Source organism: Pseudorca crassidens, chromosome 16 (genome assembly GCF_039906515.1).
Source record: "Pseudorca crassidens isolate mPseCra1 chromosome 16, mPseCra1.hap1, whole genome shotgun sequence".
NCBI classification, from domain to species: Eukaryota; Metazoa; Chordata; class Mammalia; order Artiodactyla; family Delphinidae; genus Pseudorca; species Pseudorca crassidens.
In genome coordinates, this window is record NC_090311.1 from 44,038,676 (window position 1) to 44,062,643 (window position 23,968).

The 23,968-nt window shown below is 36.3% G+C and overlaps 1 protein-coding gene across 5 annotated transcripts in view; it reads right to left on the minus strand.

Moving 5' to 3' along the window:
- Nucleotides 1–23,968, minus strand: part of IPMK (inositol polyphosphate multikinase) — a 41,883-nt gene that overhangs the window by 17,152 nt on the left and 763 nt on the right. Inside the window, exons 1-4 of one of the 5 annotated variants that reach the window (XM_067710158.1) lie at nucleotides 21,080–21,741; nucleotides 14,836–14,930; nucleotides 9,397–9,493; nucleotides 1,394–1,566 (exon numbers count right to left, since the gene is read on the minus strand). In XM_067710158.1, coding sequence (XP_067566259.1) covers nucleotides 1,394–1,566; nucleotides 9,397–9,493; nucleotides 14,836–14,930; nucleotides 21,080–21,101 — 387 coding nt within the window. In that variant the 5' untranslated portion in view covers nucleotides 21,102–21,741. Of the gene's footprint in view, nucleotides 1–1,393; nucleotides 1,567–9,396; nucleotides 9,494–14,835; nucleotides 14,931–21,079; nucleotides 21,742–23,968 lie in introns of those variants that run through there. The other 4 variants (XM_067710159.1, XM_067710157.1, XM_067710154.1 and 1 more) reach the window with 4 other exon arrangements.

Below are 23,968 nucleotides of genomic sequence, written 5' to 3' on the forward strand. Positions count from 1 at the left end.
GGAAATTAAAGGAAATCCTGTGTGATGGCTTATTTTTTCTGAAGCAGAAGGCAAAGTTATCTGCTAAAAGAGAAGGAAAGCAGGAGGGTGAGAGATTTGAAAACAGTAAAGGTTTAAATAACTACCCAGTCAGATTCCTTTGAGATGTTTATTCCATGTTTGTTTTACCATTATTCCACTACCCTTTTCCCCTTTACTATATACCCACATTTAATTAGAGTTTTCTAAAATGAAATAACTGTGTCAATAATTTCTTTGGTTTTATTTACAGACTACCAAATTCAACTGTGCTGTTTTAACTATCACAGTAACAATTCATTTATAATGCTTCCTATTAACTCTCCTGTTTAAAACTCAAAAGGAAGACTGTATATCATCTTACATGATGAATTTCAAAATGACCCATTATGTTTTTATAGAAGCAATAATTTATCATATATACAAATTTTACCTCCAGACATCTAGGCATACCATTTATTTAGAGGATTTTATTCCACATTCTTAACTGTGGCATATTGTTTGTGAAGATGGCCTCAACATCCTTGTGCACACTGCCATTTGTATTTTGACTTCCCTATTCCCACCATCAGAAGTGGGGTCTTCTTCTCCCTATCAATATGGACTGGACCTATGATGTACTTTGACCTATAAAACTCCATAGAAATGACAGAAAGTGATTTCCTAACCTAGATTTTAACAGCTCTTGTAGCTCTCACTCTTGCCTTCCTGGAATGTAGCACATGAAGAAGCTCCACTTAGCCTTCTGGAAGATGAGGAACCTCATGGGAAAAGGCTCAGCCAACAGTTAGTATCAACTTGTAGACATAAGAGTGAGGTTATTTAGACCACCAAGCCCCAGCTGAGCCATCAGATGAGTGCAGCCACAAGAGGGAACCTGGATGAGATCAGAAGAACTGACCACCTCAGCCCAACTCAAATTGCCAATCCAGAGAAATATGAGCAAAGAAAATAACAGCTTTAAATCACAGTCTGAAACAATAAGCTAATGTTTAATTTCACTTTTCTGTTTTAAATATACAGAAAAATTACTGAATATATAAACTTAGCACTTTTCTCATGGGAAAATCATAAATAATATCACATTCACTTATCGTGTTACTTATTTTGCACCTAAACTTAAGACTTCTTTAATACAAAATTATCAGAGTCAGAGCCTTGAGGTTAAGCTATTCATTTACTTATTAATCATGTTCTGTATATCAGAATAATTCCTGACACTGCCCACATACCAGTGAACAGAAGAGGTAAAAATCTCTGCCCCACACTGGGGAGTTATGGATAACCTAATACCAAAATATATGTGACATCTATAATTTTCAAGGGAAGAACATGTAACAAGAAACGTGTATATTACACTAAAAATCACTCTTACCCTCATGCCAAGCACCAAGAACCCAATCTCTTCCATTAATGGGTACTTGCTGACCTGTTGCTGAATCTTCTCAGATGAAGCAAAAGGATCATAGCTTTTCCGCCCTATCTTTACATCCATTATACAGGGCTTATTAAATTTATGGGTCACATCTTCCAGTTTTAGGTATAAATCTGTTATTAAAGAAAAACTCTAATTAGTAATAGGAAAATATATTACTACTCAAGGAAAAACAAAAATGAGGAAATCTTAAAACTGAGAAAAAAGTTAAAACAAGTCCAGAGTCAACAATTATTATTACTCCACCTGAAAAGAGAGAGAGAGAAAAAAAAAAAAAGACTGACCAACAAATTTATAACAGGTATAAATGTCCCAGAGAAACTCTTGCAGGAGATGGAATAAATAATATTCAACCATAAACAAAAGCTATGAATTAGATATAAGGCTTCCAAGGACATTAAAAAGGCAATGAGATTATTTTAAAGCTGTCCCAGAATACATTCTCCTTTTGAATATAGTTTATATCATATATGCCTCAGCAGATATCAATATTTTAATAATTTTAAGTCTTCATTTAAAATTAGTAATAGGAATAAATCCTTTCCACAGAGGACACAACAGGTATAGGTTAAGAAAGGTAAATCAATCCAAATGATGGTCACTGCCAAATATACGTTCTAGTCTTACTAGTCCCAAAGGAAAAACAAATATCCTGCTTTTTAGAACACAAGAAATCCTCAAAAGTTCATTTGTAAATAACTTTGGCATCCTGTATACATCTTCCCTCAGAAAACTATTATAAATGGAGATTCGAGTAAAAAAATAAACATCCCAGTTATCACACACGGTAGCTGACCTTATAGTTTTAGCTTGAATAAGAGTCCAGGTGCACTGAGGGACAGAAGTAAGGAAAGAAATTCTTCCCCCACTTCCTGGGTGAATGAGTCTTCCCAAATAAAGTTCTGAATGAGATCGTAATTTTCAGTTACAAATGTAATATGAAGCACTTCTAGTAAAAACTTTTCCTCAAAGACAGAAGAGATTATATTTTCTTTTTATCAAAGTAACAAGGTTTTACTTCTTTAAAGTAAATAAAATTTAAGTAAATAAATTTATTTTTAAAAATTTTATCTCTTAGTGAAAGGAAAATGGCGAGTGGGAGGATTATAACCTTGTAGAACTAGGTGAAGTCAAGTGACAAAAAAGGAACTGCAGCCTAAGAGACCAGCACTGGCAGAAACAAGAAGGAGCATGTCACATTTTAAGAAAGTTTCTAACAAATGGACATCTTCAACAGGATAAGAGAAAGTAAAAGGTCTGGACACACACATGAACCTGCCGACAGTGAAGGTAATGAGACAAGTAGGAATATGCTGATCAAGAAACTGGAACCCACCCATTTCTGTGCTTTAAAAGATAACCACAGGAGGGGATGAGAAGAAGAGAAAGGAGGTAGCGCAGGACAGGCCCCTTCAGATTCTCTCTTCCCAATTTCAGCTACCTTGAGCAAAACAGAAGGAAACCAATCCATCCTCTCCCTAAAGTTATATAAAAATTTCAGTAACTAGGCTTATATTTCAAGTATCAGAAAAGACTAATTAGATCCTAATATAGTAAATCATTAGCATTCACAAATTTATCATCATTAATTTCCATAACTCAAGAAACCCTAAAAGCCTTACTGAGGTGAGACTATGTATGGGAGTATAAAGATAGTGTGTAAACCTAGCTATCACAGCATCTATAGTTCAGCGTAGGGTTATTATTTTCTACTTGCCAATTTGGTAGTGATTAAAAACAAAAAATAACCTGTTTGTTGTAATAAGATAGAAACGTCAGAAGCTAGAGTAGAGACTTTGCAAACTGCATATAAAATCCCTATTTTTTCCTTCTCTTGCGAAGGAGAAAAATACAAATGCAAACTTTCTTTATAGTGGGAATACAATAAATGTTTGCTGAAAGAATCAATGTTTGCCCTTCTCATTCTTACTGCCCAGGGGAACTTTGGGTTTGGCCTTTCTGATCCTGTAATAAATTGAGCCATTCCTTCAGTAAACAGGCTTAAGTATCATCGATTTTATTTGACATTTATTTTGACTAGGCAAATGTTTGTCACTATCTTACTTTCAGGTTCTTGATATGTTTTATATGATTGGAATTACCAAATAACTGCTAAATTATTGATTATTAGCGTTAAGTTAATAATCATTAAATTAAGGCCTACTGAGAGTTGGTTTAGTGTATTCTTTTAGTTCTCTGGCCTTGATTTTTTTTAAGTGAAAAGATTTTGAGATTTTCGTTTCTCTTTCCCTCTAAGTTATTAAAAAAAAAATCAAAACTTGCTTTAGAGATGCAGAGTTTTAAAAACAGAATATGATGTTATATATCTAGCAGCTTGCCACAACTGCTTTTGAATAAAATAGGTAAATAGGAAAATGAGGCATGATCTGAGCACTGAGATCTAAGCTGATTTTTTTTTTTACAGGTTATTATCACTAGAAATTAATCTGAATACTAATTCCCTCTGAAAAAATGCTATTAGTAAATTATTTCAGTAGAAGACAGTTCAACTCAAAGTAGGTCAATCTCAAGACTTAATAGCTTAAATGACCAAAGGCATTTTACAACAGGGGAGGCTCATTTATAAGGCAATGCTACAGACTGGATAACAAAGGACACTTTTTCAGCTAAGCCCTTCTGGGTATAGTGGAACAATATTTTTCAATCTTTAGGTATGCAAAAAATATGTTCTAAAACTCCGTGGCCCAAATCTGATGGACTAAGAATAAGATAATGTTCTATCTGGAATAGTTTAGGTTCATTGTAACCAAGGTCAAAGAAATAAATTAAACTATATTAATATGATGTTTGGAAAATAATTATGACTATTTGATATGATGTAACTTGTAAGTAAAGACAGATTTTTGAATATTAAAACATGAAGAGAGCTGATTTTTTCATATATACACATATATATGCATGTGTGTATAAATCATAAAGATAGCAAAATAACTACATATACTTTTTTAAATTCTTAAAAGCTCTATTTAGGACAACAGATTCTGATGAAGCCGGTCCGTCAGAGGTCTAAGGACTGGCATTTGTGAACCTCGGAGCTAAAAAGATATTCTATTAAGCTTAGTCTTGGTATTTGTATAATAAATAATAGGACATCTATTTTTCATAAATACATGGATCTCATTACAAGAGGTCACACTGACTAGAAGTATAGTTTAGTTTAACAGGCTGTGGCCATAAGGGATATATCTGTTATTTACATATTAATTTATGGAAAATATATATAGAATTTCCATAGTTCCTTAATTTTTTGAGGTAAAAATCATGAAGATAACTACCAGGTATTCTAAAATACGCCACTTCATGCTGTTATAAGCAGACTATTAAGTAAGACTTCTCAGTGGCTATACCAATGGCATAGTTAACATGCTCAAAATATTTATATATTTCATGCTGTTGATGATAGTATGTATAAGATTACACAAGGTTACTATGAATGCAAAAGCTTTTCTATTTTAAATATATTTTCTATTTAAATATATATGATTAAATATAACTATCTTAAATATTAATATAAATTAAATACTTATGTTGTTTTCTAATACATTAAGCATAAAAAAATTCTACTGATGGAATATAGTCCGACACTCTTAAGAAAAAAAAAGGCAGAATATTCCTCAGTATCAAAGGAGAAAAAAATAAAAATATCTGAAATACTGTGGAAAAATTGAAAGACCTACAAAAAACTAAACAGTCAAGATGAGATAACCAGTTCTTTTAAAGGAAAGACAAGGGTGAAGACATTTAGAGAGTTCAAGAAAGACTTATTCAGATCCCCTTAATGAATATTATTGATTGTATAAATCATTAGAATATGGGTTCCAAGTTTCATCACATTCTTCCCCACCATATCTAGGTACTGGCTACCATCTTCATTTCTGAACCCCCCAAAAAGGAGAAAAGGCCTGGTGGTGAATCCCTGCCCATCTATGAAGCCAAATTTCTGTTTTTCACATCAATCTTCAGCTATTTCTAAGAGTAACGGAAGCTGAAAGTAAAAGGAATTATAAATAGAAGAGACCTTGAGCCTCCAAATGTGGGATAAAGGGAACAGCTAATTTCAGTCCATGCTTCCTGAAACTTGACTAGTAGCTAGATCCAGAAACCTACCAATCAATGAGACTGGAGATTACATTTCGGAACTCTCAATTGGCTCAAACCTACTTGAAGATACACTTTTCCATTCCTCCAAATAACTATCAATAAAAGGCTTTTGATAGTACATGTACTAGGCATCTATGTACTTACACACAAGTAAAATGAGATTTAATACGTATAAATAGCTCCAAATCTTCAAATGTAATTACTAACAAATGTTTTACCTTAAAAAACAAAAATAAAACCCACTGGTCATGTTCTAAGGTTTGCTAATGGTGATGACTATATAACTCTATAACAAAAAACTACTGAATTGTATACTTTAAATGGGTGAGTTTTATGGTACATAAATTATATCTCAATAAAACTGCCATAAAAAATTTAAAAGAAAAAAAACCCTATTGGTCAGCACATCCTTATGCTTCTCTTAAGTGACAATAATTTGCTGAGCAAACTGGCAGTACTTTCTACATCTTACAACTTTGGATTATAAGAATTATACAAAGCTGTATAAAACTCTACCCTGAGCACATAAGAAAAGATGCTCAAATAAAAAGAGGAAAAAAAAAGTCAAGAAATAAATTATGTCATTAACTTAATACTATGTAAAGTTCAGTAATACAAACCAGTTTTCTACTAAAATTTAAGAAAATATTTGTTTTCATGATCCCGTGGGCTAAAGATGTCAAAGAGTTTCCTATCTTATATTTATTTCATTTACAATCAAAATGATAAAAACAGAAAGATGAGTCCATGAACTCTCTAGCAAAATCAAAGCTGAACAATCTGTATGGTGCAACAGTTTTATCTAACTCCTTCCATAGCTAAAACACTGGAAACGGGACTTCCCTGGTGGTGCAGTGGTTAAGAATTCACCTGCCAATGTAGGGAACCCTACATGGCTTCGAGCCCTGAGCTGGGAAGATCCTACAGGCCGCGGAGCAACTAAGCCTGTACGCCACAACTACTGAGCCTGCGCTCTAGAGCCCTCAAGCCACAATTACTGAAGCCTGCACACCTAGAGCCCGTGCTCTGCAACAAGAGAAGCCCCCACAATGAGAAGCCCGTGCGCCACAACAAAGAGTAGCCCCCACTCGCCGCAACTAGAGAAAGACTGCTCACAGCAATGAAGACCCAATGCAGCTAAAAGTAACTAAATTTAAAAAAAAGAAAAAAAATTGGAAAGGAAGGGAGTTCCCTGGTGGTCCAGTGGTTAGAACTCGGCGCTTTCACTGCTATGGCCCAGTTCAATCTCTGGTCGGGGAACTCCCCCAAGACACGAGGCGCAGCCAAAAAAAATTGTTTGTTTTTATTTTTTAAAATAAATTAAAATGGGCTTCCCTGGTGGCGCAGTGGTTGAGAGTCCGCCTGCCAATGCAGAGGATACGGGTTCGTGCCCCGGTCCGGGAGAATCCCACATGCCGCGGAGTGGCTGGGCCCGTGAGCCATGGCCGCTGAGCCTGCGCGTCTGGAGCCTGTGCTCCACAACGGGAGAGGCCACAGCAGTGAGAGGCCCGCGTACCGCAAAAAATTAATTAATTAATTAATTAAAATATTTTTTTTTAATTGGAAAGGCATAGGAAATTCCCTGAGACAATTGGTGGTATTACAGGACTACTCTAAATATGTATACTTCTATTGACATTTTCTCCTCTCTTTTCTCATTTTCCTCACCTCATCTTTTCATCTCAGTAGCACCAATATCTCCATTTATATTAAAATAAGAGTATTAGAGTTTACAAAGCATTCTCACATAACGTGATCTTCACAACTCTATGTGATATTATTTTCCATTTATAGAAGAAAAGTGGAGCTCAAAAGGTTAATGAGTTAGCAAAGTTCACAAAATTTGGAAACAACCAATGTAGAAGCCAAGTCTTCTGACTTCAAAGTTACCGCTCTACAATACATTAGCAGAGATGTCCCTCAAGATTATTTGGTATTGAAGACCAAAAAGGCTGTTGATTGCTAGTAAGTCTTTGATTTTTAAATCATGTGCCAGTAATCCTAAACTATAAAATGTTACTTTCAATTAAAATATTTCCTCTCTTACCCAGATTCTTTCAGTATACTCTACTTTTCAAAATAATGATGCTGTATGCTCAGTTATTCTACCCCTTATTTTTTATTTTTTTTATTTTTTGGTTTGGCTGCACTACACAGCATGTCGTATCTTAGCTCCCCAACCAGAGATTGAACCCATGCCTCCTACAGTGGAAGCGGGGAATCCTAACCACTGGACAGCTAGGGAATTCCCTCTACCCCTTCTAAATAATTTTTTAAACTGAGCATTTAACTATCCCGAGGCTAGATTAGATAAGGGAAAGGAAGGGAAGGGGAAAGAAAGAGGCAGGGAGGGAGAAAAGAAAAAAGAAAAGGAAAGGAAAGGGAAAGAAGGGGAGAGGGGCGGGGAGAGGAGGGGAGAGGAGAAGAGGGAAGGAGAACAAAGCAAAGCTCACCGCCCCCCCATACAACTGAAATACAGAAGAATCCTAAATACCCTGGGGAACCACTGATTTACTATTATCTGAGGATACTCACAGGGAGATACCATGATTCCCTATTAATGAAACTTCGCAAAAGTAGTGAATGAGTAAAAGGGAGACAAAGAACCGAGGAAAAGAACAAGCTGAAACTGTTCAGAGGAAAAAAGGAGCCCCCTTCTCTTCCTGTTCTCAAAATGTGGTTCAAGCACTATCTATATCAAAAAAAAACTTGAAGCTTTTATTTAACAAGCATATCACTAATCTCCAACACAGATCTGCATAATCAAAATGTCTGGGAATTGAGCCTATTAATTTGCATTTTAACAAGCCTATGGGTTATTCTTAAACTAAGTCAAGTTTGAAACTCTTCCCTCATTCATGAATCTTCTTCAATCGTTAGCAGTCACACTACCAGTTTAACTGAATTCTGTCTGCTGTCAAAGGCCTTGATGTGGCAAATACTGCTTCAAGTATTAACTAATATTAAGAAAGAAATGCTATGCCCTTACATAGATCATTTTGTCCTCTAACTATGAAACTTACCAGTATTTTTTAAAAGACTGCTATTTAAAGCATGCAGGTGGGGGATGAAGGAGTGATACAGACAGTAGGGAGGAAGGTACACAAAGAAAATATTTTTCTTGATTTTCTTTTTTCAAAATGGGAAAAGAAATTGCTCAATATGTTCAGAAGGGGCTTCCCTGGTGGCGCAGCCGTTAAGAATCCGCCTGCCAATGCAGGGGACACGGGTTCGAGCCCTGGTACGGGAAGATCCCACATGCCACAGAGCAACTAAGCCCGTGCACCACGACTACTGACCCTGCGCTCTAGAGCCCGCGAGCCACAACTACTGAGCCTGCGTGCCACAACTAGTGAAGCCCGTGCACCTAGAGCCAGTGCTCCGCAACAACAGAAGCCACCGCAATGAGAAACCCGTGCACTGCAACAAAGAGTAGCCCCTGCTCGCCGCAACTAGAGAAAGCCCGCGTGCAGCAACAAAGACCCAATGCAGCCAAAAATAAATAAAATAAATAAATAAATAAATAAATTAAAAAAAAGAAAAAGTTCGGAAAAAAGAATATCTGTAAATTAATACAGTATTAAATACTAGTATATATATTTTCATTCAATTATAAGAGATTGGTTATTAATTTGTTTATGCTATCTAAGAAACTGGTTATGAACAGCAAAAATACTAATAAGTTTTCTTTCATGAAGAGAAAAAGTAGTAAGAAAAATGGATATATTGTTTTTATATACTAGGCTTAATCTTATTTAAGCCTTTTAAAAAGCAACTCTCTTGAATTAAGACTAAAAGATGGATTTTAAAGAAAAGATTACCATTTGGTGCAGTGGGAGGTGACCAGATACCGTAGTATTTTGGCAAATATTTTCGTAGCTCTAAAAGAACACCATCAGTACAATCAGCAGCATAAACCTGAAACAAACAGAAATATAATATTTGCATGTTAGTTTCTTATAATGCTTTATTTATAATTGCCCCACACATTTCTCAAATAACACACTACTGTTGAATCATAATTTATCTGGTATGAGTTTTAACTGGAAGTAAATCTGGGGAAAAAAAAAGATTATTATGTGTCTTCAGTGAAAAACCATGTACTGTTTAGAGCACATTCTTCTTGGTTATGTAATTCTAGCCTTTCACTGTCCTTGAACTATTTTACAACAAAGTAAGTTATAGATAATTCTTAGCGAATGCAAAAGAATTCTTGCCCACAGACATGAAAATAATTTCTGGCCTAGAGGAGGGTCAAATGACTTCCCTCCAACCCCGCTGAAAGGGGAGAGTTTACAGTGTTCTTATGTACACTCATTCCACCTTCCCTTTAAGCCATATAAATTTGTGCTTCTTTGACTTCTCTTTTGAACCAGTTTTAAATCTGCCTAGTTCCCTCATTAAATGATGAGTTTAGCAAAATCTTTACCATGTATTTGTTTTATATCTGTAAGGAAATTGTGATTTTACCTCAAAAAAAAATACCGTTTAACTCAATGCAAGTCTAACTATTATTTTGTGTTTTTTTGTGTGTTTTTTTGCAGTACGCGGGCCTCTCACTGTTGTGGCCTCTCCCGCTGCAGAGCAAAGGCTGCGGATGCGTAGGCTCAGCGGCCATGGCTCACGGGCCCAACCACTCCGTGGCATGTGGGATCTTCCCAGACCAGGGCACGAACCCGTGTCCCCCTGCATTGGCAGGCAGACTCTCAACCACTGCGCCACCAGGGAAGCCCAAGTCTAACTATTATTGCTCATTTAATTCTTTGATTTATAACCAGTAATAATTCTAGAAAAGACTAGAAATATCCAGATATCCTGGAACTAGATTCTTAACTTTTTTCCTAGAAAAAGAGAGAAAATATTTTTGTTTTAAAAACAACTTGTAAGACATCTTATCCCATTAACTCTTGTCAAATACGGTCTACCTAATTATCCAAAACCACTTAAGTTTACTCATGTAAAATGCTCATGAAATCTCAGTATCAGAATTCTACGTGTCACACCACATTTATGTCAAGTAGTTACATACAACATAATTCTACAGAATAAACTCAAGTATGGCAGAAACTCACCAAATATCCACATGATACATTGTATTTCCCAGGTTCCCCTATTGAAATATGAGCATAAGTGATATTAGTCACTTATGGGCCAAGGTAATTAAGAGCAGGGTGTACCTTATCATCCCTCTGTTCCTGGCACAATGAGAGTGAGGGCACAGAGTGTTCATGATGACCTAACGACAAGATGGAGGAACCAAGTATATCTCTATGTACTTACCTAAAGAAGTCTATGATATATTTATAAGTGAAAAGATAAAAACTGGAAGAGTAGAAAGGTAAACTTTCTCTTCTTACTTTAAATATTTTTTTAAAGTAGTAAGACTGGTATTTACTGCAATATGCCAAGCAAGATAACCTAAAAAGCTTTCTACCTAGAAATGTAGGATAAAATATAACAAATATTTTCTTAAACGCATAATTGAGCTCCCAAGGTTAAAAAGGAAATTCATAGGGATCTAAAATAAAGAGGAAACCCGAAGTGCTAAGCTGAGCAGTGATGTTGGGCTCATAGAGGTCCACTCTGAAGCCTTGAACCAAAGGATATCTGAACTTAAGGACTTGTCATAGATGAGGATAGAGCTACTATACCGAAACAAGGAGAGTATATAAAGAACGTTTTGGTCAAGCTGATAGAGAAAAAGAGAAAAACAGCAAATAATATCAGGAATTAAAAGGGAGTCATAACTAAACTAGCACAGCATTTTAAAAAATACTATGAAGAACTCTGCCGGGTGGGTAATTATATAAAACAAACTACAATCTGTATTTTACTATCACATTAACAAAGAAAAAATCAAGACATTTAAGAAACTGAATCATTAGTTTAAAAATACACCCCTTGGGGAAGGGTAAGCTGGGACTAAGTGAGAGAGTAGCACTGACATATATGCACTACCAAATGTAAAGTAGATCGAAGCAGCCGCATCGCACAGGGAGATCAGCTCAGTGCTTTGTGACCACCTAGAGGGGTGGGATAGGGAGGGTGGGAGGGAGATGCAAGAGGGAGGGGATATGGGGATATATGTATACATATAGCTGATTCACTTTGTTATACAGCAGAAACTAACACAATATTGTAAAGCAATTATACTCCAATAAAGATGTTATATATATATATATATATATATATATATATACACACACACACACACACACACATACACACACACATCCCTTCCAAGGAAAGAATGAGAGAAAAAAAGATGGATGGAAAGGAGGAAAGGAAGAAAAAGACCACAGGCCACTCAGATGAATTCATAGGTTAAGTTTTATCAAGCCTTTAAGGAACAAAATCCTTATCTGATACAAATTCTTCCACAAAATAGAGAAAGAAATGCTTCTCAACTAATTTTATGACGCTAAAAGAAACCTGATATCAAAACCAGACAAGGACAATATGTGAAGAAATAATAGTCCAATCTCACTTATGAGTATAGCTGGAAAAAATCTTAAATAAAACACTAGCAAACAAAATCCAGTAATGCATATTATTAAAAAACAAATTTAAAAAGACATGTCCAAGTAGGTTTTATTTCAAAAATGGAAGGTAGTGTAATGTTAGAAATCTATTATGGCATTTACCACGTTAACAGATTAAAAGAGGAAACTCATATGACCTTTTCAACAGATACAGAAAGGCAGCTGAAAAATATTCAATACCCATTCGTATTCTGAATTGTTTCTTGAAATAAAAATAGGAAGGATGTTACGTATCTTCTTCTCCTTCCCCAAGAAGCTCATTTGAATCGACTGCATCAAGGGGGGTTCCTTGCCCTCTTGCCATTGTCTCTTCCTGGTACAAGAGACTGGAGGGTAGGAGAAGACTTGAGGTCAGCTTATTTACTTCTCTAGTTCCCTCCTTATCAGTTCAAGTCTTCTCATAAAGTTACCCTCCCAGAGTTCCAACAACCACTCCCTCTCCGTGCCGATTAGGCCCAGGGATGGTATGGCATTATCTCTTGCAGGTGGCCTTAAACTCTGACTACAGTTCTTTTATTAAACTGACAGAGTGCACCATTTGTTCCTTGACAGAATCTTGACTCACAAAGAAAGCAATTTCCTTAACCTGGGGAGAAGTACCTCTCAAAAACTTAGATTGAAAGTCATACTTTAAAGGGGAAATGTTAGAAGCACTTCTACTAAATGAGAGGAAGATGCCCCCACCATTGCTTCAATTAAGCACTGAACTAAAGTCCCTGACTGCAAGGGATGCATGCGGGTTTGATCCCTGGTCGGGGAACTAAGATCCCACATGCCTCGCGGTGCGGGCAAAAAACAAAAAGATTTCAGCAAGATTACTATATATAAGAACACTATACAAATATCTATTTCATTCTTGTGTATTAGCAATCATTGGAAAACTTAATTCAAAAAAATACTATTTACAATAGAAACAAAAAATAAGGTACCTAGAATAAATCCAACAAATTATGTGCAAGACTTTTGCAGAGTAAATATAAAATACTTTCCTCAAAAAAGAAGCAGTGTTAGCAGTTAAAAGCATATTCTAGAGATAAGACTGCCTATGTTCAAATCCAGGGGCCATCATTAACTGTTTGAATGATCTTGGTCAAATTATTTAAACTAATTTTGCCTTAGTAAAAAATGAGGATAAAAATAGTACCTAACTCACAGGTTGTTGTTAAATGAGCTAATGGTGGTAAAGCATTATAGCAGTACTTGTTTTTTGTTTTGGTTTGCATCATTTTTTTACTTGCACTAAATTTAAGAGCTATAGTTATAAAATTCTTAGAAGAAAATATAAGCATAAACCTTCATGACCTTAAATATGACACAAAGTCTATGCTTCGAAGGACACTAACGAGAAAGTGAAAAGACAACCCAAAGAACAGGAGAAAATATTTACAAATCACGTATCTGATACAGGATTTGTATCTAAAACATGGAAAAAAGGTAAAGACAACCCAATGAAAAAATGAGCAAAAGATCTAACTAGACATTACTCCAGAGAAGAAACACACATGGCCAATAAGTACATGAAAAGATGTTCAACATCATTAGCCATTAGGGAAATGAAAATCAAAACAAACCACAGTAAGATTAACACTTCACACTCACTTGACTGCCCATTAAAAAAAAAATAATAATAACTAACATGTGTTGGTGAGGATATGGAGTAACTGGAACCCTCATACATTAGTGGTGAAAATGTAAAATAGTGCAGCCACTTTGGGAAACACTTCTGACAGTTCCTCAAGTAGTGAAGTGTAGAATTATTGTATGACCCAGCAATTCCACTCCTGGGTATATATCTAAAATAACTGGAAACAGGTACTCGAACAAATACTTATACATAAATGTTCATAAAAGCACTATCTACAAAAGCCAAAAGATGGAAACAATCCAAATGTTCTTCAATGGGTGAATGGATAAACAAAATGTGGTATCTAAGTATAATGGAGTATTACTCAGCCATAAAAAGGAACAGAGTACTAATGCATACCACAAACCTTAAAAACATGCTCAACAAAAGAGGCTAGACACAAAAAGTCACATATTGTGAAACTCTAATTATACGAAATACCCTGAATAGTTAAGTCCATAGAAAGCAGATTGGTGGTTGGCAGGGATTGGGGGGAGGGAGGAATAGGGCATCATGGCTTAATGGGTACAGGGTTTTCTTTCATGTGATAAAAATGTTCTGTAACTAGACAGAAGTGGCAGTTGCAAAACACTGTGAATGTTCTGAAAAATACTCCTAGCACACCACTGTAAAGCAATTATACTCCAATAAAGATGGTAAATAAATAAATAAGTTTTAAAAAAAGTACTCCTAGTAATATGGTTAATTAGATGTTAAGTGCCCCCCTTCACCCTTACCCTCCTTTGGAGTTGCACAGTACACATTAGCACATTCAAGGCTCTAAGAAATCCTGTAGTAAAAAAACACCTATTTAAACTCAGCACTTCTGAGAAATACAGTCTCTCAGCTAAGCGTTTTTCAAAATGTAGGTCACAACCCATCAATTGAAATCAATTTAGTAGATCAAATCTTTAAAAAATGAAGTAGAATAGAAAATACCAGAATGCATAGGTAAAGATAAGCATTGTATTTCTTGAAGCTTTTGTTTCAGTCACATACACAGTACACTAAGACATGCTGTCAAATGTATTTTTTACTGAGTCATCACCAGAAGGCTATGAAAAACACTTTGAATACAACGAAACAAATCTTACCTCACTTACCATATTGTAGAATTCCAGCTCTCTAGGACCCCTTGGAGGTGGCTGCAACTGTTTCAAAACTGTGCCATCTGGATGTTGCAGTATACCTACAGAACAAGTCACATATTTTAAAATGGTTTAAATAATAGCGTATCTTGCATCGTAGATTTTTTCCTAAAGTTACAGATAAACCACTTTGATAAATTGAAGGGATTCCTTACACTTATTTCAGAAATTTTAACATTTCAGTGCTTGTTATATGCAAAGCACCAGAACACAAATTCTAAACAGCTTGGTTTTATTGTCTCCAACCACTGTTTCCCTTGTAGCCCCCTCAGACTTTCTAATAAATAGAACACATGTAAATTTTTACAGAAATTCTTCAGTGATAGACTTTCCAGGAGATGTTAATTTATAGTTAAATAAGAAGCAAGTTAAAAGCAGTAGCATAAATTGATCCCACTTTTATTAAGCAAACAAAAAAATGTTAACAATGGTTCTACATGAATTTCCTACTTTGTAATTTTTTTGCTTCTCTCATCTGTTATAAGAAAGCAACTAAAATTTTTTCCTGATTCAGATGCACTGTGTACAGCTATACAGATAGCATGAGGGCACCTAGGCAATGGGAAAAGTGGGGGCTGAAATCAGGGGCCAAGCCTGGAGCAGGAAGAGGTACCTTTTTATAATATGTCCACTCAAAAGGAAAAACTTTTTCTAAAGTCATCACATATATATACTAGCACTGCCCCTGTCACTATGCCATGAAGATTCATTCCCAAGTTTATATGTTAAAATCTTAAATTTTCATATATTGAGATTTCATAAAATCACACTAGTTAGAACACAACATAGCTCAAATAAATCTATTTACAATTTTGGTAAAATACGCCACTTAAGTTTCTATTTCTTTTGGCAATGCCAGGAATTTTTAATCATGACAAAAATGCAGAGTTTAGTCAACAGAAGCAGAAAGTACCAACTTAAGAGAAACAGTAATCAAGTTTATTTGTTTTAAGTCCTAGTTACAGACTAGAAGGAAGGTAAACATTAATTCATATGGATAAGATTGGTTGGTAGAGGTTTTTGGGACTTCAAGGAGCAGTCTAATAGAGCTAAAAGTTACTAAAGAGAAATTCTATTCCCAAAGGCTGGGATGTAGAACAAGAAAGGTCTTCACTCCCATGGAAATAGACATTTTCAATAGGCTAATGAAGAATGGTAGATGTAAAAACTCCTTGATGAACTGAACTGTGGTTGTGCGGGGGCGGAATGGAGCATTCATAAGTGAGAACAGAACCATGAAGCTTCCCTATCTTGGGGCAGACACCTCATCTAGAGACAGGTAAACCTGCCATTAGACAAATATTTTAGCAGGCAAGCAGAAATCAGCCAGACTGTAGACAACAGTGGGGGGTAGCAGGATGGATTAGAGACAATAGTCCTAACACAAAAATAGATTGCTTGGTCCAGCAATTCTCCCACACTACTCACTCTGCAAAACACCCACTCCAAGTTTTCAGAGAAAGCAGACATGGAGTAGAAGATAGTAATACCAGGCATTCTCCCAGTGAATGAATTCCAGGATCTAAAAGTAAACCAATAGTACCTTATACTGCAGCCAAATACCTCACAGCCAAAAGACAGTCATGATAAGAAAGGAAGCATCTTGGAAGGCTGAACCAATACCAGGTGAACTGAATCTAAGACTGCAGCCCACACCAGCTCAATTAAATTCAAGGGGGAATATGATTTATCAGCCCCTCACCCTAAACAGAAGAAAGGGCTTATACTCTATGTGGAGCAAAACAAAACAAAACAAAACAAAAAATAGCACACTTCAGGGGACTTCGGTGGTCCAGTGGTAAAGAATCCGCCTTCCAATGCAGGGGATGCGGGTTCGATCCCTGGTCGGGGAACTAAGATCCCACATGCTGTGTGGCAACTAAGCCCTCGAGCCACAACTACAGAGCCCCCGTGCTCTGGAGCCCGCGTGCCACAACCAGAGAGAGAAAACCCGCACGCCACAACTAGAAAGAAGCCCACCTGCCACAGCCAAAAATAAAGATAAATAATAATAACCTTTAAAAAATAATAATAAATAAATAAATATTCCAAAATGAGTAAATATACTGATGTCTGGGGAGACAGAGTTCTCTGTGAGAAAAAAGGGAGATATGAATACAGAACAGGGAGAGGTAAAGAACACTGTGATATTAAATTTTAATTACAGATATGAATATGAACTCTTTTTTTTTTTTTTTTTTTGCAGTACGCGGGCCTCTCACTGTTATGGCCTCTCCCATTGTGGAGCACAGGCTCCGGACGCGCACGCTCAGCGGCCATGGTTCACAGGCCCAGCCGCTCCGCGGCATGTGGGATCTTCCCGGACTGGGTCACGAACCCGTGTCCCCTGCATCAGCAGGTGGACTCTCAACCACTGTGCCACCAGGGAAGCCCTGAACTCTAATTTTTAAGAATATGAAATTATTTATTTCTTAATCTAGTCTGCTGAAAGGACAAACAGCAACCACACTAAAGGAGCAAAGAATACACCTGTTGCCCAGATCTTGGTTTTTAAATACCATTTACCCCCAAAGGAACTAGGTTCTTGAAGAAAATAGTGGTTCATTCTAGGCCTGGGACAGGGCAAGTACAAGATGAACATGGGACATCTTTTTATGCCACAACATGAGAAAATGCTTTAAAAGAAAATATGGAAATGTTAAAAAGGCACAGGAGGGACTTTCCTGGTGATTCAGTCGATAAGACAGCCAAAATAAATAAATATTAAAAAAAAAAAAAAAGGCACAGGAGCCAGCTTGAAGAAGCTCCCACTGCCGAAATCTGGGACAACTGAGCATCAAAATAAGTAGCAACGATAATGGATTAAGACCCATTCACTGAAGTTTGAAAAATCCATTACTCCATCCTACTAATTAAAGAAAGAGAGACAGAGGAGGGAAATCTATATTCCTTATAGAAGAATGCCAAAAAAAACCCAAAAAACAAAATAGCGACTTCCCTGGCAGCCCAGTGGTTAAGACTCTGCGCTTCCAATGCAGGGGGCACAGGTTTGATCCCTGTCCTGGAACTAAGATCCTGCCTGCCATGCTGTGCGGCCAAAAAAACAAAAAAAGAAGAATGACAACTAACATGTAGCAGGAATAAGAGAGTTAGAACATTACCATTTTCCAACTAACAGTAATTAGTGAGTTGGTCAAATATCATCAATGGGTGCTTACAACATTTGATGAAAACTTTGACAAGAAACGTGATATTTTAAGTCTAAAAATATTCCTCTCAAATTATTTACTTACAATAGGAAAAATAAAACTTCACGGTGGAAAAATCTGGCAATAACATTTAATCAGGTGATCAGTTATCGGGTTGGCCAAAAGATTCGTTCGGTTTTTTCTGTAAGCTGACTCTAGTAGCGCTTAGTTGTCTTTAACTTCATTCGAAACAATTTTGTTAGATTATATTGTGACAGCTGTCATATCAGCATGGATTAAAAAAAAACTTATCAAAATTGGTGAATTTTTGTGTAGCCGTTTTAATATTGAAGATGGAAGAAAAAAAGCAACATTTTTGGCATATTATGCTTTACTATTCCAAGAAAGGTAAAAACGCAACTGAAATGCAAAAAAAGATTTGTGCAGTGTATGCAGAAGGTTCTGTCACTGATCAAACGTGCCAAAAGTGGTTTACAAAGTTTCATGATGGCGATTTCTCGCTGGACAATGCTCCACGGTCGGGTAGACCAGTTGAAATTGATGGTGATTAATCAAATCGAGACATTAATTGAGAACAATCGACGTTATACCACGTGGTAGATAGACGACATACTCAAAATATACAAATCAAGGGTTGAAAATCATTTGCGCCAGCTTGGTTATGTTAATCGCTTTGATGTTTGGATTCCACATAAATTAAGCGAAAAAAAACCTTCTTTCCACATGTGATTCTCTACTTAAACATAACGAAAACGTTCTGCTTTTAAAACAAATTGTTACGGGTGATGAAACATGGATACTGTACAATAATGTGTAACTAAAGAGACTGTGGGGCAAGCAAAATGAAGCACCACCAACCACACCAAAGGCTGGTCTTCATCCAAAGAAGGTGATGTTGTGTATATGGTGGGATTGGAAGGGAGTCCTCTATTATGAGCTCCTTCCGGAAAACCAAACGATTAATCACAAGAAGTACTGCTCCCAATTAGACCAACTGAAAGCAGCACTCGATGAAAAGCATCTGGAATTAGTCAACAGAAAACACATAATCTTCCATCAGGATAATGCAAAACCGCATGTTTCTTTGATGACCAGGCAAAAACTGTTACAGCTTGGCTGGGAAGTTCTGATTCATCCACCGTATTCACCAGACATTGCATCTTTGGATTTCCATTTATTTCGTTCTTTACAAAATTCTCTTAATAGGAAAAATTTCAATTCCCTGGAAGGCTGTAAAAGGCACCTGGAACAGTTCTTTGCTCAAAAAGATAAAAAGTCTTGGGAAGATGGAATTATGAAGCCTGAAAAATGGCGGAAGGTTATTAGAAGAATATGGTGAATACAATGCTCAATGAAGTTCTTGGTGAAAATGAAAAATGTGTCTTTTATTTTTCCTTAAAAACCAAAGGAACCTTTTGGCCATCCCAATATATCACCAGCAATGCAACTGACATCCTGTGCTTTATGATATGATGCTTCAAGAAAACAACATAATTCATAAGTATTCTTACCAAAAATACATTCATCTGATTCTAAGCATGAGGAAATAATTAGACAAACTTAAAGAATATTCTAAAAAGCCATATGCCTATACTCTTCAAATATTTCATAGTTATGAAACATAAAGAAAAATTTAAAAACTGCTCCATATGACAGGCAACTAAAGGCTCATAACAACTAAATGTAATGTACATAGCCTTAGAAGGGGAAAAACTGTTATAAAGAATATCAGGGGGAAATTGCTATAAAGAATACTATAGGAATAATGGCAAAAGCCAAATGGAAATATTCTGGAACTGATAATTTTACCATGGTTAGGTAAGAAAATATTCTTATTTTTAGAAGATACACAATTATTTAGAGGAAAGGGGTCATGATACCTGCAATTTTTTTAAAATGGTTCTGCAAAATCATTACCATATGCAGAGAGTAATAAAGCAAATGTGGCAAAACATTAATAATAGGTAAATCTAGATGAATGGTAATATATTCATTCATTCATTCAGTTCATTGTACTATACTTGCAACTTTTCTAAGTTTGAAATGTTCCCACACACACAAATTCTTTAAAAAGGAAGGATGATTTACAGTAGCATCAAATACCTAGGGAAAATCTAGTGTAAGACCTTTACACTGAAAACTATGTCTAAGAGAATTAAAGAAGGCCTAAATAAATGGAGAGATAGACGATATTCAAATACTGGAAGACTCAGGATTATAAAGAAATCAAATCTCATCAAAGCAATCTATAGATTCAAAGCAGACACAAAATCTTATCAGGTTTCTTGGGGAAAATGACTAGTTGATTTAAAATCTATACAGAAATGCAAAGGGCCAGAAATAGTCAAGATAATCTTGAAAAAGAAAGTGGGATGTTTATTCTACCATACATCAAGACTTATTATACAGCAGCTTAAGTTAAGACAATGAAGTATTATTGCTAGGATAAACAAATCAGTGAAACAAAAGTCCAAAAGGAAATTCAAGAAATTGAAATAACTGGGGTATATGCACAATACAGTACAAATGAGCTGTAAAAAAACAATGAGGAAGCACTCTATGAACTGATAATAGGAGATATTGTTAAGTTTAAAAAGCAACGTCCAAAACAGTATATACAGCATATCACTTTTTGTGTCAGAAAGAAGGGAAAATGAGAAAACTTACAGAGATCTGCTTATTTCTGCAACAAGAAACTCAGAAAGAATAAATCAGAAAACAATGAAATTGGTTAACTACAAGGGATGCTGAGAAATGGGATGGAGTGATAAGGAATAGAGTGACACTTCTGATATACCTTTTTGTAAAGTTCTGACTTTTGGAAGCATAGTAATTTTACAACCATTCAAAAATATTGATATATCACTGAAGGAAGGGAACTGAATTTAAACAGAAACAAATGAATCCAACTGTATTTCAAATGAATAATATTACCATTGAGAAGAGGGGGGGTAAAAATAACCACACACACACAAAAAATTCTAATCCAAATAACTTTTGAAGAGTTTCCAACTACATACCTTCAGTAAAAGGGAATCTCATCTTGCACTCTTTATTCTAGGTTTGTTTTCTAGAGTAGTATGGGTACAGAAATCCTGAAGATTATAGGATTAAGGAAAAAAAAATTAATATTGCTGGGAGCCAGGTTCTCACTGAGGCAAACAGGAAACAAATTTAGAATCAGGAAAAGGAAAAAAACTCTGTGGAGTTGGAATGAAACTGGAAGTATCAGTATGTACTTATGATTTCTAAAATATTTATACATACTTTTTAGTTACGTGTATTGAAAAGACCTGGAAGCAATGACACCCTAGTGGCAATGAGCAAACCTGCACCCAGATCTTGGTTTCTAAATACCATTTCCCACTAAAAATGAACGAGCGCTCCTTAGAGAAAATGGCTGGTTCCAGAGCTGGGAAGGGAAGGCACGAGATAAGGCAAAAATAACTTGTGACAGAAAAGAAGGAGGTGCTCCCAATTGGCCAAATCTAGGACAATTTGGACAACAAAATAAACAAGTTCTATAATGGGTTATGACACTTTATAAAATAAGAATCCACGACTCCAAAGTGATCATAAAAAAGAACACGTGGGCTTCCCTGGTGGAGCAGTGGTTGAGAGTCCGCCTGCCGATGCAGGGGACACGGTTTCGTGCCCCGGTCCGGGAAGATCCCACATGTCGTGGAGCAGCTGGGCCTGTGAGCCATGGCCGCTGAGCCTGCGCGTCCGGAGCCTGTGCTCCACAACGAGAGAGGCCACAACAGTGAGAGGCCTGCGTACCAAAAAAAAAAAAAAAAAAGAACACATATGCATAGTAGTAATGGAGGGCTATCTCTTTTTTTTTCCTTTTCTTACAAAGTCAACTATACTTCAATAAATAAAATATTGACTATATTCCCTGTGTTGTACATTACATCCTTGTAACTTATTTTATACCTCATAGTTTGTACCTCTTAATCCCCTTCACCTATTTTGCTCCTCCCACTGCCCCTCCCCTCTAGTAACCATTAGTTTGTTCTCTGTATCTGTGAGTGGAAGGCTTTTTTTTTTTCTTCCTATCTGAGGGCTATTTCTTACAACAGAATGCTGACTGTTAAAATAGAGGGAGTGGTAGAATTGGAAAAATCACAATTTTTCAACTATCAGAGTAAAGGCTGCTTCAGGCAAGAATCATCAATAGATGTCTAATCTAGGGGTAAAATATGAGGACCCCAATATCTGCATGATCTTAAAGCATCTCTCCATAGACAGCCTATTATTGCAAGGTGGAAAATATTAACTATGTACTAGAGAAGCCAGACCACACTTGGACCAGATGATCAAGTTAATATCACTAATAATGGGCAGATAGGCATTGTGGACTTTAGACGTGATACCCTAAGAAGGACAGACTTTTATAATGTTCCAGCCAGAAATGTATCACCTGAATCTAATCATAAGAACCCATCAGAAGTCCAAATTAAACAATATTTTATAAAATAACTAGCCTGCAGTCTTCAAAATTGATAATATCATAAAAAAAAAGAAAGGCTGAGAAACTTACAAATTAAAGAATTCCAAGAGACATGACAACTAAATGCAACAAATGGTCCTGGACTAGTTCCTATGCCAAAAAAAACAAATACGATAAAAGACATTATTGGAAGAGTTGACAAAAGCAGAATATGGACTACAGATTAAAGCATTGTATCATGGTTAAACTTTGCATATTTGATAAATGTGCTGTGGTTACAGAAATACACACTAAAGTACATTCTTAGGAGATACTCACTGAGGTATTACTTGTGTAAAGGGGCATGATATATACAACCTACTCTCAAATAGTTCAGAAAAAGACAAATTTTGTATCGATATATAGAGAGAGCTAACTTCAAGGAACAAGTTAACTAACAATTTAATGGGGAAAAAGGCACGCAACTGATACATCATTAAGCCCTAATTTTGAAAAAGAGAAAAGGAGTAGGTAAAGATCAAAGTAGTGGGAAATGTTCTTTGGGAAATAACATACATTCAATCTCATCCATTTTCAGAAATCCTTGTTTGAGTGGTTTTCTACAAGCACAATACACGGTGGGAAAAAAAGTGCTCTGAAGCAAGACCCTTGGTTTCCAGATTCTACACACAGTAGCTTTGTGACTTTAGGCTTGTCACTTAACCAGCCTTGGCTTGTTACCTCGCCTAAAAATGTCAGTATTATCTTACCAGCCTAAACCGGAATCATCTTACCAGCACAAACCAAATTGTCAGGTCTAAGATCTGCATTACTCACATACGCCTCCATCTGATTCTCCAAGTAATCATGGCCTAGGAACCAGTGTAAGCTAGGTGAATTCCAGTTTCTAAACCGAACTTTTACATCACCAACAGAATAAAAAGGCCCTGGATTGTGCTTTAAACGCCGTGACTCAAAACATGTACTACACAGGCCATGACACAATCTTATAAAGATGATCAAGAATAACTGATTGTCTTATCTGTGTACCACCCTAATACAATAGTAGGGTGTATTTCCTACCGTGAATCCGAGTTTCAGCATTCCTGAAACCACGCCTCCCGGAGAAATCCAGGAGATATCAGAAAAACCTCTCAAGGGGGCGCGGAGAGAGATCCCGGATAAACCAGGACAAGCTTCCAAAACCAAAACCAAAACCCAAACAAACAAACATTCTAAAACAAAAAACAAAAAACACTTGTTTCGTCCCCTCCAGCTATGCAGCTGCACCCAAAAGAGAAGCACTAGATTAGCATCATATGCATTTCATTCCTTTTCTTTTGCAATACTAGCTGCCCGCCTATAATAAACAGACCTTGTGCTCAGGGGAGAATTTACTTCCCCGTCCAGTAAAAATGAAGTTCCTTATTTTCACTAACAACGAAAGCCGTCTTCAATCAATACCCACCCTCCCTGG